The sequence below is a fragment of the Fulmarus glacialis genome, unplaced genomic scaffold (assembly GCF_000690835.1).
Source record: "Fulmarus glacialis isolate BGI_N327 unplaced genomic scaffold, ASM69083v1 scaffold1621, whole genome shotgun sequence".
NCBI classification, from domain to species: Eukaryota; Metazoa; Chordata; class Aves; order Procellariiformes; family Procellariidae; genus Fulmarus; species Fulmarus glacialis.
In genome coordinates this window covers 73,024-86,620 of record NW_009191947.1, presented here as the reverse complement: position 1 = coordinate 86,620, position 13,597 = coordinate 73,024, and the positions used below count along the sequence as shown (strand labels likewise).

Here is a 13,597-nt window from a genome sequence, read left to right as displayed (position 1 = left end):
TGTTGTGGGTTTGTTTTGTTTTGCTTTGTTTTGTTTTTAGGTATACTCCACTGGATTATGCCTTGCTTGGTGAACACCATGAAGTGATTCAGTTCATGTTAGAACATGGGGCTCTGTCTATAGCTGCCATACAGGACATTGCTGCTTTCAAAATTCAGGCTGTCTACAAAGGATACAAAGTTAGAAAGGCTTTTCAAGAGAGGAAGAATCTTTTAATGAAACATGAACAGCTGAGAAAAGATGCTGCTGCCAAGTAAGTCTGAGACTTGAAATCTACTCCAGCAAATAAACATTTGTCATGAGTTTGTATGTATCAGTGTGTGATTTTATCTGTTATTCATGATCATTTATTGTTCCTCTTAGTAAAATTCATGAAACTGTAGGAAGCATATAATGGATTTTTTTCCATACACCTATAGATGGAAATTGTTTTCCAAATAATCCCAAATTAAATAACAAGCTTTATATAATATACAAGAACAAGGCAAAATACTAAAAGATGAGAAAGTAGCATGTTAGCATCCATGAATCTTTACCTGATACTCTGTGTGATGATAAAAAGCCTTGTCACTCTAAGGTAATGGAAATAATTATTAACCTATCAAGTCTTTGATATCAGTTTTGAAAAGAAATTAGTAAATAGATGAAGAATAAAAACAGAAAAAGCCTTGTTTAATAAGGCTTAACTTAGTGTTTCACAGGGGAGGTTGTGCTTTTCTAGCAAACTGAACTCCTGGATTTTATTTGCAACTTCTGTCTTGGCAGTATCATTCTCTGCACTTACATTTTCTGCTCTTGAATTAGAGGGTTACCATGAAATCATTATATTAGATTATAGATAACTTACATATGCAATTCAAATAGTTATTTGTAAGATGTGTAGGTCAGAACCTGCGTTTCTATCCTATTTAAATGAGGTAATGGTAGCAAAGTGGTGCGATTCTAAAATCAGAAGGTACATAAATGATCATCAAAATACTTCGCTTGCTTGAGCTTTATCCTTAAGATTCATAATATGAAAAAGAAGAAATTAGCACCTCGTTTCTCTTGAAGAAATCTGATTCTGGAATGAAAAAACGTAACAGTCTGAGAAGATTTCTGCATGATTTTTTAGTATTATTTCTGTAAAGAGAGGTCATATGAATGAACACATAACATAATTATTGCACCTAGAGGTATTTTTGTTGCATCCATGTATCATAGACAAAGTCAGCTGCACTCTGCTCTATTTCAAATTCGGTAGTTTGATGTTCTGTATAACTAGCCAGTCTGACCTTCATCGGGTTTGGATGCTACTACTATACTGGTTAATAATTGTTAATGCCCAGTAAGAACCAAAGCTAGAAATATCAGATAACTAATCTCTTGCTCACATCTTTAGATCCTAAAGTTGTAACTTGCAGCCCTCCTACTATTTGCCTTTTCTGCTGAAGTCAGTAGAAGTCAAACCCATGCATGGAGAAGCTGCCTTTGAAAATATCACGATATCTTACGTATTTCTTTTTAATTTGGAGAACTCTGCTTCTTGCTGTGTGGTCACAACTGACTTTACAAATGAGGTAATTTTATTCTTTGTGATGACAGTCATTTTTAGAAGAATCTGTGATACCCCATCTAGAAGATCAAATGAAAAAGGATTGCCTCATGGAAATTTGGGGGTGTTTTTATAATTTTTTTCCTTTGTGAGTTTCTGATGTACTTTCTGAAGCTTACTAAGCTGTTGCTGATTTGTTTGAAAACAATAGAAACAAAGTCTGTGTACCAAATACCATAAAAACAGAATTAAAACACAATTGGAGTGTACAAGCAAATCAAGTTGTCACATAACAAATTTTATTTAATTGCAATTTTATGATCTGTAATAAACTGGAGGGGACATTATGTTGTCATCATTCTGTGTACCCATCTGTGCATTCCACAGCGAAAATTGGCCAGGGTGTTGCCACATACAAAAAACTAATATCCGTACTGATGTTTAAAAATCTGCTCTCCAAATAAAATTAGACATTATGTGGGAATCCAGAATGATGGTGAACTCCTAGGTTGAACCCCGCCCCCACAACTATTTCAGTGTATGTGTTTAGAACTTTCTTTGTAATATGTTATTTTAGAGAGTCTCACTAGTAGAAATCATTCCTAAGTCTGCTTTTTTTTTTTTTTCTTTCTTAACAAAAAGTCAACCAACTTCTCATACCTGTATTATTTTCTGGTAAAGTTACATTCACTGTATTCAATGCCTGTGAAATATTTCTATACAAAGATATTTTCCCATGTTGAACAAACCTATATCAAAGAAATGGTAATTTATAAAATTATAAAATTAACATTGATGCAGGCCAAAACAACATGCGCATTATTATGTCATTGAGCAAAGAGACATATCAGGATACCAGTTTGGGTAAGCAGTGAAGCCATGACGGAGCTCAAATGCAAAAAGGCAGTATACAGGAGGTGGAAGCAGGGATGGGCTGCAAAGGAAGAGTGTAAAAACATTGCTTGGGCATGTAGGGATGGTGTTAGAAAAGCCAAAACTCAAATCGAGTTGAGGCTTTCAAGGGATGTCACAGGTAACAAGGTGAGATTGTGCCTCTACATTAATAGTAAAAGGCTGAGCAAGGGAAATGTGGGCCTGTTGCTGAATGGTGCAAGTGATTTAGTGACAACAGACACAGGTGTGGCAGAAGTACTCAATGCCTTCTTTTCCTCAGTCTTCACCAAGAAGGTCTCCCAGGCCTCTGTGCTTAGAGAATTGGTTCAAGGAGGAGAAGAACTGCCAGCTGTGAAGGAAGATTTTTCACCCTTGGGACAATTGAGCAGTGGAACGGGTTGCCCAAAGAGCTTGTACGGTCTCCGTCCTTAAAGTTTTTCAAGACCCAACTGGATAAAACCCTGAGCAACCCAGTCTGACCTCATAGTTGACACTTTTTTGAGCAGAACATTGGCCTTGATGAGTTCCTGAGATCCCTTCCAATATGTGTTACCTTATGATCCTATGATCTTTTGGAAGAGCGCAATGTTGATGGGATGTATGGGCACTAAACATTTTAACAGCCATAAATGTGTCAATATAATAGGTACTCTTCTTCAGTGGGAGTGAAAGTAACTGGTTATTAATAGGTGGGATGGAGAACTGGCAGGAGGGAAGCAGTGTTTTAGGAGAGTAGCACAGAGGCAGTCTGGGAAGGAGGCATTTAAAAAACAGTCAGACTACATACAGGTAAAATGATGGACTTTTAAAACTTTTTTAAAGAGAGGCTTTTGTTTTACTTTTTACAAAACCAGGTCTTTAGGAAAATAATATTTAAGGGTTTAAAGCATATTCAGAGAAAACTGATGTCCAATATATTGGGTTTTGAAAGGGCTGCAGAACTCATTCATCACTTGTTCACATTCCTTTTGAATTTCTCAGAATAAGTTCCTGAATCCATACTTCTGTTTTTACTAAGTCTTCTGGCTTTTATTCTGACCAGTTGGAGGAGACTGATTGAGAATGTGGATATGAAAGGGAAATGGATGAAAGTGAGTAAAAGTAAGTAACTCATGATATTTAGGAAGAGAAGAACAGCAAGAAAATAAAACAGTTCAATTAGACAGCCTTCAATAGATTTAGAAGAATGTTCTAGCAGCAAGAGAGAACAAGTAGATTATGAGGTTCTTCAAAAAACTGGTGGTGAGGCCTGCGTGCTGAGAAAAGATAGGAAGTGTAGCAAGAGAGAAAAATAATGAGCTCTTCAGCAACCTGAAAAGGGAGAGCACATAGTGGAAATTTGGTGCAATTAGTAAAATTGAGGGTAATAATAACGTACAATGATAAAATTAAACAAGCTGAGGTGCAAAATAAGAACAACTAGCAAGGGGTGTGAGGTATCACAATACATCGTTGTAAACATATGCATTGTAAAAGGAAGAGCAAAGAAAGAGTTGGTCCACAAGTGATGCTAAGAAGGCTGAAGTGTTCTGTCTTTTTTTGCTTCAGTCTTCCTTAAATGTCAAATGATGTTCATTAGCAAATGGAATTCACGCTAGTAACGAAGGGCAGGCTAAAATGCTGAAGCAACAGATTAGAGACTAATTGGATGAGTGAGATGCTTTCAGATCAGCTTAGCCTGATAAAATTCATCCTGAGGTGTTTAGAAAACTGGGTGATATAATCTTAAAATGCTTACCCTTCAAAACTTTAGGAGGACTGGTGGGACTGGAGAATTCACAAAATGAGCAAAGTGTCTGCTTTCTCAAAGGGGAAGAAGAGGACTCTGTAGACCTATAAACCTTGATCCCAAGAACCACAGAATTGTTGAGGTTGGAAAGGACCTCTTGAGATCATCTCAAACAGGGTCAGCTAGAGCAGCTTGCCCAGAACCATGTCCAGTCAAGTTTTGAGTATCTAGGCAAATGGAGACTCCACAACCTCTCTGGGCAACCTGTTCCAGTGTTTGACAACCCTCACAGTAAAAAAAGTGTTTTCTTGTGTTCAGATAGAATTTCGTGGCTTGTAATTTATGCTTATTGCCTGCTGTCCTGTCAACGGATGCTACTGAGAACAGTCTGGCTCCAATTTTCTTCATTTCCTCCCGTCAGGTATTTATATTTATAGATGAGATTCCCCCCGAGCCTTCTCTTGTCCAGGCTGAATAGTCCTAGCTCTCTCAGCCTCTTCTGATATGAAAGATGCCCTAGTCCCTTAAGCTTCTCCATAGCCTTTCACTGGACTCATTACAGTAACTCCATACCTTTCTTATCCTGGAATGAGTAATCAAACTTCTATGTATCTGGAACATAACAAAGCAAGAAGTAATGGCTGGTCTGAATTTGCCAAGAACAAATTATATCAAACCAACTCAATTTTCTTTTGTGACAGAATAACAAGTTTTGTGGCCATGGAGAAACAAGTCATTCAGACTTGCCTGAAGTTTTCATACTTTCTCATGTGCCATTCTCATTAGCAAAGTAGGGAATGTAGCTTGAATTGTAGCTGCTGTTAGATGGGTGGAGACTGCTTGGAAGAACATATGCAAAGAGTAGTTTAATGGTTCAACTTTAAACTGGAAGTGTATATTGATGAGAATTTTGCATAAATCCATCCTGAATCTGATACTATTTTCATTTAAGTATTTTCATTTAAGAAGTAAAATGTTAAATTTCCAAATGGCACGAAGGTGCATAAGACTTGTAAGCACATTGAAGACTAAAGCAGAAATCAGAATGGTGTTAATACATATGAGAAATGGTTGAGGAAAAAATAGGTGGTTAGGTAAGGACAAATGGACAGCTCCACACATCTGGCAAGACCAATCAACACAGGAATACTGGGTGGAAATTAACTGTCTTTTTAGCATTTTTGTTAAGGACTATCTGTTAAAAGGTTTAGATCATAAGCTGAACATGATGTGATTCAACAGTGTCATGCTTTCAAAAACAACCACCATGCTAGATTGTATAGCAGGAGACAGCTATTTATACAACACGAAATACAACTCCTCTTGGTTCAGATAAAGCTTCAGCAGCAGTAGGATCATACCTGGAGATCTATTTTCAGTTACGATTTTTTAAGTAACTTTTTTTTGCAAGGATAACTTTAAAAATGCTCTCCAGGCATGGACATGGACATGTTCTAAATTTAAAACGTTGTCCACAGAGTAGATACAAAAAGCAAAGTGTTCTTAACAGAATAGAAAAGGTTGGTTTCATTTTAGCAGGATCAAAAATTCAGAGCATCTTTGTGTCTTCAGAAATGCTTAAGGCTGAAACTGTTCCTTTCCATCTGCTAAAGGCTCAGTTTCCATTCTCTCACTTTTGTAATGAAATACAAATTTATGACCATTCAGGACAAAATTCTGATGCAATTAAAGTGGAAAATTTTGGCATGCCAGCTCTGTTATCACAGAGTAGTTTTCTAACTTTGGAGCCAAAATTTGGATCCTACTGAGTCGCCAGAACCTCCTGAGAAGGACTGAGAGCCCTTAAGTTAGGAACTTGTCTACTTGCTTTACTTGTTCATGAAACCTAGTCTCTCAACTCAGACAACAGTAAAACTTGGAAATTTTAATTTTGAAAGTATCCTTCATTGTAAAACAAACTGTATTTCTAACTAAATAAAGCAAGCCACAAGGGGAGGTTCGTAAGTATTCTTCAGGAGTCTGTTAATCAATTAAGCTCTACTGTGACAATTAGGATGATGGTCTATGAATAGGGAGCTTTGAAATCTCTTCCATTTATTATTTCATCAGCTTCAGCTGAAAAACTAGCACACAAACAAGACCTTTTAAAAAAAAATCCTCTTTTACTTCTTCTCAACTTCTAGTCCTGTGTCGTTTCACTAACTTTACAATTGGTATGTTGCTGAAGTTAATGTTTTGAGTTAATCTGCTCATCCAAAGAGTGCAGGCTACTTGGGCTTGATTGTGTAACGCACAACCTCTCTCACACTTTCTTTTCTAATACCCTGAATGGAGGATACTGGTAATAGGCTGCTTGATTCTGTGAAGAAAAGAAAATGACTATTCTGTGAATAGTAAGATCTGATTTATCAGCTCAAACAGCAGAGTAATGGCAGTGAGATCCATACTGTACACGAGACAGACACCCCCACATAGTCTGTTTGTGAAATGCCGATACTATTTGAAACTAGCCACTTTTTTCCATGCCAGAGGGAATACTGAACCTCAGGCTGCCAGGAGTGTATTTTTTAGATCAATTAGCAGCTTCTCAGGTACAAAGTTCAATCAGCTTCTTCTGCAGAGCGTACTTGATAAGATAGTACTGACAGATAAAGTAAAGGCTTCTCCCGGGCAGCTCACACTGAAATGACATATACTGGCATTGATACGACTCACAGGAACTGAGGATGGCACGCTGCATAACTAACCTGTCATATGCTGTGCTGTGAGCTAATGTGTCAACAGTCTGCAAACTACGTTGTAGCATTGGAAGCAAGTTAAAATATCAGGCAGCTACATGATACGACATTTACCACCTGTCCATTCCAACAGGAAAAGTCACTTCATCTTACAACCAGTGCTTAATTTATAAAAACAAATTCAATGGTAGGTAGGTATGCAATGTTTGCTATGTGCTGTTGGGTTTATTCTGCTTTGTAGGAAAAAGAATTTAGAAGTTAAAGTGCAATGACATCCCACTGTATTTCAAAATAGGCTGCAAAACTATTCAACAGATGTGCCTTTCCTAACCTTGTCCAAAATTCTCTTGGATATCTACACTATTTAAGAGATGTGTGACTTCTTTCACTTTTGAAAACCAAATGTCATAATTGTAATGGCATACTATGTGCACACAAGTTTTTAATTCACATCTCATATTTTCAGTATTTATCATTTGTATAATGTATAATCTGTTTATGGAAAATAAATTAATTATCTACCAATGATAAATATAGAGCAGCAAGTTAGTACCAGTACCTAGTTTGAAGTTGGTTTGTAATTGTCTGTTTTAATTATGACACAGGTAAGTATGAAAAACAGTTTTCAAAGTGATTTTGTCTTTTATTAAAGTCTTCTGATTTTCAAATACAGTACATTGCATTACTACTTATATTAAAGCATTGTTCATTAGAGATTAAAAACATAGTTATTAGTATCGTATTTCTTGTCTTCTGACACCTCTTCAAAATCCTGCTTTTAGTTTTTGTATATTTATAAAAAAACTAAGTTTCATTGTTTTCAATAAGGGAGCATTTTAAAATCAGTTTAAACTGCCGCAGACTGAATGGGCAGCTGGCTTATAAAGATTTAAGCTAAGACACTTCAATGCAATAGGTGTCCCTTTCTGACGAAAAAGATGTTATAGTCAAGGTTTTATTGTGGCAGTGTCAGGTTTCTAGACAGGAACATGTTCAAGTTGGATACACGCTCCCAAGATTTTGTCTTTGGAATTCTTATGGTATTGACTATAATTACAGGAAACGTGAAGAGGAAAGTAAGAGAAAAGAAGCCAAGCTGCAGAAAGGGATGCAGAATGTGGAACAAAATAGGTTTCAAGTACAACAGAATCCTGCAAATCGAGAGAAGTCTACCAGCATCTCGCATTTACCTAATAAACCAATTGATGTACAGAATAAGAGACCTCTCTCCCTCAATGCTTCACAAATTCAACCAGGGAGAAACAGTAGAGGTTCACCTAAAGCTTGTCACAACAAAGGGACACCAAAGGAGAGTTGCCTGTCAGCAGAGCCTCCGAGCGAAGGTCATAAAATCAGGCAAGGTTTGTAATCTTTTTTAATTGTCCTGATTATCTTTTTTTGTCCATATCTGGGGGTGTTTTATATGTAGGACCTGTTTTATCTTTCTATCATTTCTTGTTCTTTCATTATTTAAGCAATTCATACAGGACAGAGTTAGATACAGATTCTTTTGCTGTTTGTGTTCTGTCAACTTAAGTAGTCAAAAATACCAGTATGTACGGTGTCTGTAAAAATACCTAAAATATGTGAGAACAGGGTGTTGGGAGTGGTTCTATTAGTTGCACTGTTTGGAGAAAATGAGATTAAAGATACTTGGCATATTTGTGGGATTCTTGAAAAATGTTAATGGAGAAATTGTAACTCTTGTTTTTAAACAAGGTTAAAATGAGGGTAAAATTGTTCTAAGTGATACCTCTAGCATACTGAGGCAGCTAGCAGTTCAGGCAGCTTCATTCTCCATGACAGGGTTCTCCCATGATTTGTCTTTGCAGTCCTCTTGTTGAGAACACTCTAGGATATTTTTTGAGAGGTGAGACTGTTTTTAGAAATTATACTATGAAACAGCGTGTTGAAGCTCTTTCTGCTACTTTTCTTGCCCTGCTCCACTGCTTTATTCTATATGTAAATGCATCATCAGTTTATCATAATTTCTTCACCACTCCTGTATTAGTTTTTGCAAGATACACATTTTAATAACATTTCAATCAGTTCTGACTTCATCCAGTTATAGGAGCCCATGGCTCAAATCTTTCAAAACTGGTCATGTTAAAGCATCTTTGTTATCATTAGAAGCAAAAATTTGATAAGTAGTTTATTTAAGGTAAGTTGCAAGAACTACTTCTCAGATTTAAAATTATTGCTAATTCCTCTGGAAATTCTGCTAATGAGAATATTATAATAATCCAAAGAAAAAGAACGTCCAAGAGCTGAATCATTTTACCTAGATTTCTTTAGCTTTTACATGGAAATGTGTTGCTAAACAGAATACTTGACTATATTTTCACAATAAAAGCAGACATATATATCTTAGCCTAAGATATACTATGATAACTAAGTAATGATAAACAGAGGTGTTAAAAATTCTAGCAAGCTTTATCTGCATGTGTATTAACTTTATATTAATTAAAATATTCAGATGGCAAAGTAAAGTCCGTAAGAATAATCAGAAACAGTGGTTGCCAAATGAAAAATGGGTAGTTGTAATGAACACAATGAGGAGAAATTGGTAAGTATGGAAAAAAGGAAGAGGAGAAAAAAAGATGTGGGGAGGATTAGAACAGTGAAAGGGAGAGAAGAGAAGGACAAAGAAATTATAAAGGAGGAATGAACAGCCTTTTCTTTTACTGACTCCTCTATCCATTCTTTGCCAAATCTTCCATTGGTTATGCCAATGGAAACTGCGTTGCATCAGTCAGACTCCCACTGTTTCTTGGAACAAATGTAATGGTTTTGCACTGAGAGAATGACCTAAGGAAGTAGGCAGTAGGTAGTCCGTGGGAAACACGGACTATAGGTCAAACTGACTACAGAGATCAGGACTGAACTTGCCAAATTTTCTGCAGAGGATTCTAATATTGATACTTATGTTTGAAAAACCGCATTAATGTTCAGTTGTCTACACTACCTTTCAGAGTAACCTAGGGAATTAAAACCAGCAGCAAATGCTAGCAGCATGTAGCTTGGACTTTTGATTTGAAGGCTTCCCTGAGGTTGGAGATTTCCTGAAGTAGCTGTGCCAGAATAATTTTTCCATGTTGGTGGTTTTAAAATCATAAGGGGTATTGCCTGGAGAGTTTTTGCTTTTCAATATATCTTTAAAAGCGTAATATAATTTCTGCAAAAGATAGAATTTTAAATAGAAAATTCTTCACTGTTGTTTATCATGTTTCTTCACCATGAGTGTTGAGCATGAAAAGAACAAAACTCTACTCAAGGTTCTTCTGAAAATGCATGATAATTGTCTACTTCTTCTACAGTGAGACCAGTTTACCTTCAGAGATCGTAAAGCAAGCCCCCTCTTGCACAGTCCAAAAAGCCTGTGTTTGAAATAAAATGCTATGCCATTTTTACATAAGCATTCTCTTTTTGTTATTGGAATGATGCCAGGAAAGTTGGCACAGTAAGGATCAAATCATTAAGTCCGTTAATCAGTTCTCATTAGGTGTTTTAATCAATCCTCTTGTGACCAAAACTTTAATGGACTTCATTGGATGTTTTATTGGAATTAAATATAAATTTAGATCCTGTGGGCTGGCACTTAGAAAGATTTTCAGCAATTGCAAATAGATTTTTTGCATCTGCTAACAATATATGAAAATTGTGATTTAGTTGGTGGGTCTATTCTCATCTCTTCTCCACTCAGAAATCCTCTTTCCTGTGTATATTCTCTGATTTGCCTTAACTATAGTAGCAACAGAGAAGTTCTTTTTTGTGCTCTGTACTAGTTCTTGCTTGGTCTTCCTATCTCAGAAACTTTATTTCAACCTCCAAAGATGATCTAGAATACTTAAATGATGTTTTTTTCCATTCCTCAGTTACCCAGTTGTTCAGATTGTGAAGTTTTGCACATACTACTTTAACGACTTAAATGTGTTACAGTAAATGTGTTCCACGTGCCATACGTACAAACCAGGTAGCAGGTTTTGGTGAGTTCAGAGTGACAAGGCCATTTTTAAAAGGCTGTGTTCTTTTTCCTTACAACTGTAAAAATTAACTCGCTGGGAGATCAAAGTAGTGTGACAGTGCTGGAAATTTCGTATGTTTAAATTGACTGTCAACCCTATACCGTTTTTATTGATGGCACTGGCAATTTTGTACTTGGCTTCATTAAGAGTGGGATTATGCCCACAGAAATCTTGGCTTCAAAAGGCACATTTTTAAAATAGTCTATTCCCCTGGTGTAATGAGAGAGAGAGAGGGAATTTCCTTCTTCATTCTGGGAGATTAAAATAATAGATTAAAATAGATTTTTAAAATTAATTAATTAAATTAATAATATATTAAAATAGATTAAAATAATAGACTTGTTTTCCCTGTCCCAGAACACACAGGGCTAATTACCCTGACAATCATGTATGAGTTAGAGTAACCTCTCAGCCCATATTGACCTGTCTGTTGGAGACATTATTGATGATAATCCTGAATTTCTCCTGTATAATCTGTTAATCTGCCATATTCTGTTACCCAGTCAAGGGAGTATCCTGTACAAGTGTTACAGTGAGAATAAACGTACCATGGTTTTACCAGGTTTTGGATGTTCCAGAAGATTTTCTGTAATTCCATTATACCAAAGATCTCTTTCTTTTATTTTTTCCCCTCTTACTTACCCTTTAACACCGTGTCTGTTACATTTCATCCTGTCTGGTCTATTTTCTTATTGCCCTGTTAGTTCCCTAACAAAATAGAAGGTGGATGGTAGATGGAGATTTTCAGTTTTGCACTCCAGTCTGGCTTCCGAGTCATCCTCACAAGAGTGTTTAGAAGCAGTTATCACACAGGAGTTATTTTCCCACCCTAGGCTGGGAAAAGAAATCTTGCAGCAAGGGAAAAATGGGAAGGACTTCATAGTTTCGTTCAGGATGTCAAGGAAAGTACTGAGAAGCCAAGTGCTCTGGGTTTCCTGGGTCAGTGGGTTACCCTGTCTGTCATCATGTGCCGGGATGCAGGGTGGCTAGAGCAGAAGCTTAGCGAGTAAGCTTGAAACAGTGGAGGTCTGCTGCAGTGTCGTCACTGGAATGAGCAGGCGTGTTCGTGGGGCTGCATTGCTGGTTTCTTTGGTGAACACCAGTATATGAAGGGAGGTGAAGAAATAGTTTCTCCCTGTGAACTTTTTTTAGGCATCTAACTCAAATGTAACGTGAGAAAGAAAAATACTTGTAGAACAGTAAGTAAATGAAGTAGTTTGGGACTGTACTGTTACAGGCAATCATGTCTTTTCTGCTTCTTCCTGCTTATACATTTTTTTCATTTAAGTAAATCCTAGTGTGCCTCAAAGGTAACTGAGCAAAAACATTAGAGACATAAACTATGTTTTGCTGGATCAGAGACTGAATGTTGGTTTCCATTTCTCTGTCTAAAGATTCATTGAGGAAACACATCAAAAGCAAGTCAAGTTGTGTCCATTTCCATTGTGGCAAAGCAAAAGAGGGAACAAAAGTTGAAGTGAAACATCAAGTTGCAGCTGCTACAGAACCTGATGGAGAAAAGCACAAGGAACACACTGTCGAGGCAACGGGTATTTGTGCTCGGAGGAGCAGAAGGCGTACTACTTCTGCTTGTAGGACTGCTAGTGTTGGGGAAAAATTAAGAGATCAAAGTCAGTCTTCATCTGGCAACAGGGACCACTGTGAAGGAACGGCTGTGTTCTTCTGCAACGTCAGTTGTACTGGTGAAATTGCAAGAAACTCAAGGCAGTGTGAGGCTTCTTCCAAAGGCAAAAGGCATCAGCAGAAATCCAGAAATAAAGAGGTGGATGATGAGCGATGTTCACCAGCTGGCTCTAGTAGACCAGGAAGTGCCAAAACGGTATTTGTAAACACCAGAAATGACAGTGTGCATGCTGTAGAACAAACTAACAAAGTGGGTAATAATGAATTAGCAAAAAAGGCCTCCTCCCCTTTATTGTCTGCTGAGGCAGAACCTACCGGAACTGTGCAAAGAAACCCAGCAGCGTGTTCTGCTCCTGATGACAGTTTGAACTTGGAAAAAACAGGCGTAATTGGATCCAGGAATGCAGATGATCAATTATGTTCTGCCGCATGGCAAAGTACAAATATTGAACTAATCCCTTTAGAGATTCGAATGCAGATAATAGAAAAAGAAAGAAAAAGAAAAGAGCTGTTTCGGAAGAAGAACTATGCTGCTACAGTCATACAGAGGACATGGAGAAGGTAAGAACTACTGTTTCAGTAGCTACAGAAGAGTGAGGTACAAGTAGGTGTAAATTACATTAGCCTGGTCGGCAATGCGCTTTATTTGGTCCTTTTGCTTACAACATTACCAGTGATAAATCGGGAATTTAATAATTTTTCACCAAACAAGTGGAAGTGTGTTCCAGTCACCTAGAATTACATTAGTAAGTTCATAAAAAGTGCAAGGTAAGTGGTGATTTTTAATAATTGGAGAAGTTAGTAAACTTCTATTCAAGCACTGATATTTCTTTAGAGAGTGCCAGTCAAGATTTGACTAACCCTAGAGTTCAGTGCTGTCGTGTTCATTAGCAAACTTGCACACGTAGGGATATACGTTTTTTTCTGGAAAAAGGTTTTTGTAACCAGATCCTTCAGCACCATTTACTGACACACCTGAAATTGTATTCTGACCTGACTTTTAACTGGATAACCAAACCACAAGAGATTTGGAAGCTCGAATTGGAGTTCATTGCCAAAACTTGAAGCTTAC

General features: G+C 37.1%; 1 protein-coding gene across 1 annotated transcript in view; it reads left to right on the top strand.

The window, feature by feature from the left end:
- Positions 1 to 13,597, top strand: part of INVS (inversin) — a gene marked incomplete at its 5' end in the record, with an annotated part of 55,831 nt that overhangs the window by 31,656 nt on the left and 10,578 nt on the right. Inside the window, 3 exons of the mRNA XM_009586854.1 lie at positions 41 to 253; positions 7,916 to 8,217; positions 12,276 to 13,086. Of these exons, the coding sequence (XP_009585149.1) occupies positions 41 to 253; positions 7,916 to 8,217; positions 12,276 to 13,086 (1,326 nt within the window). The remainder of the gene's footprint in view (positions 1 to 40; positions 254 to 7,915; positions 8,218 to 12,275; positions 13,087 to 13,597) is intronic.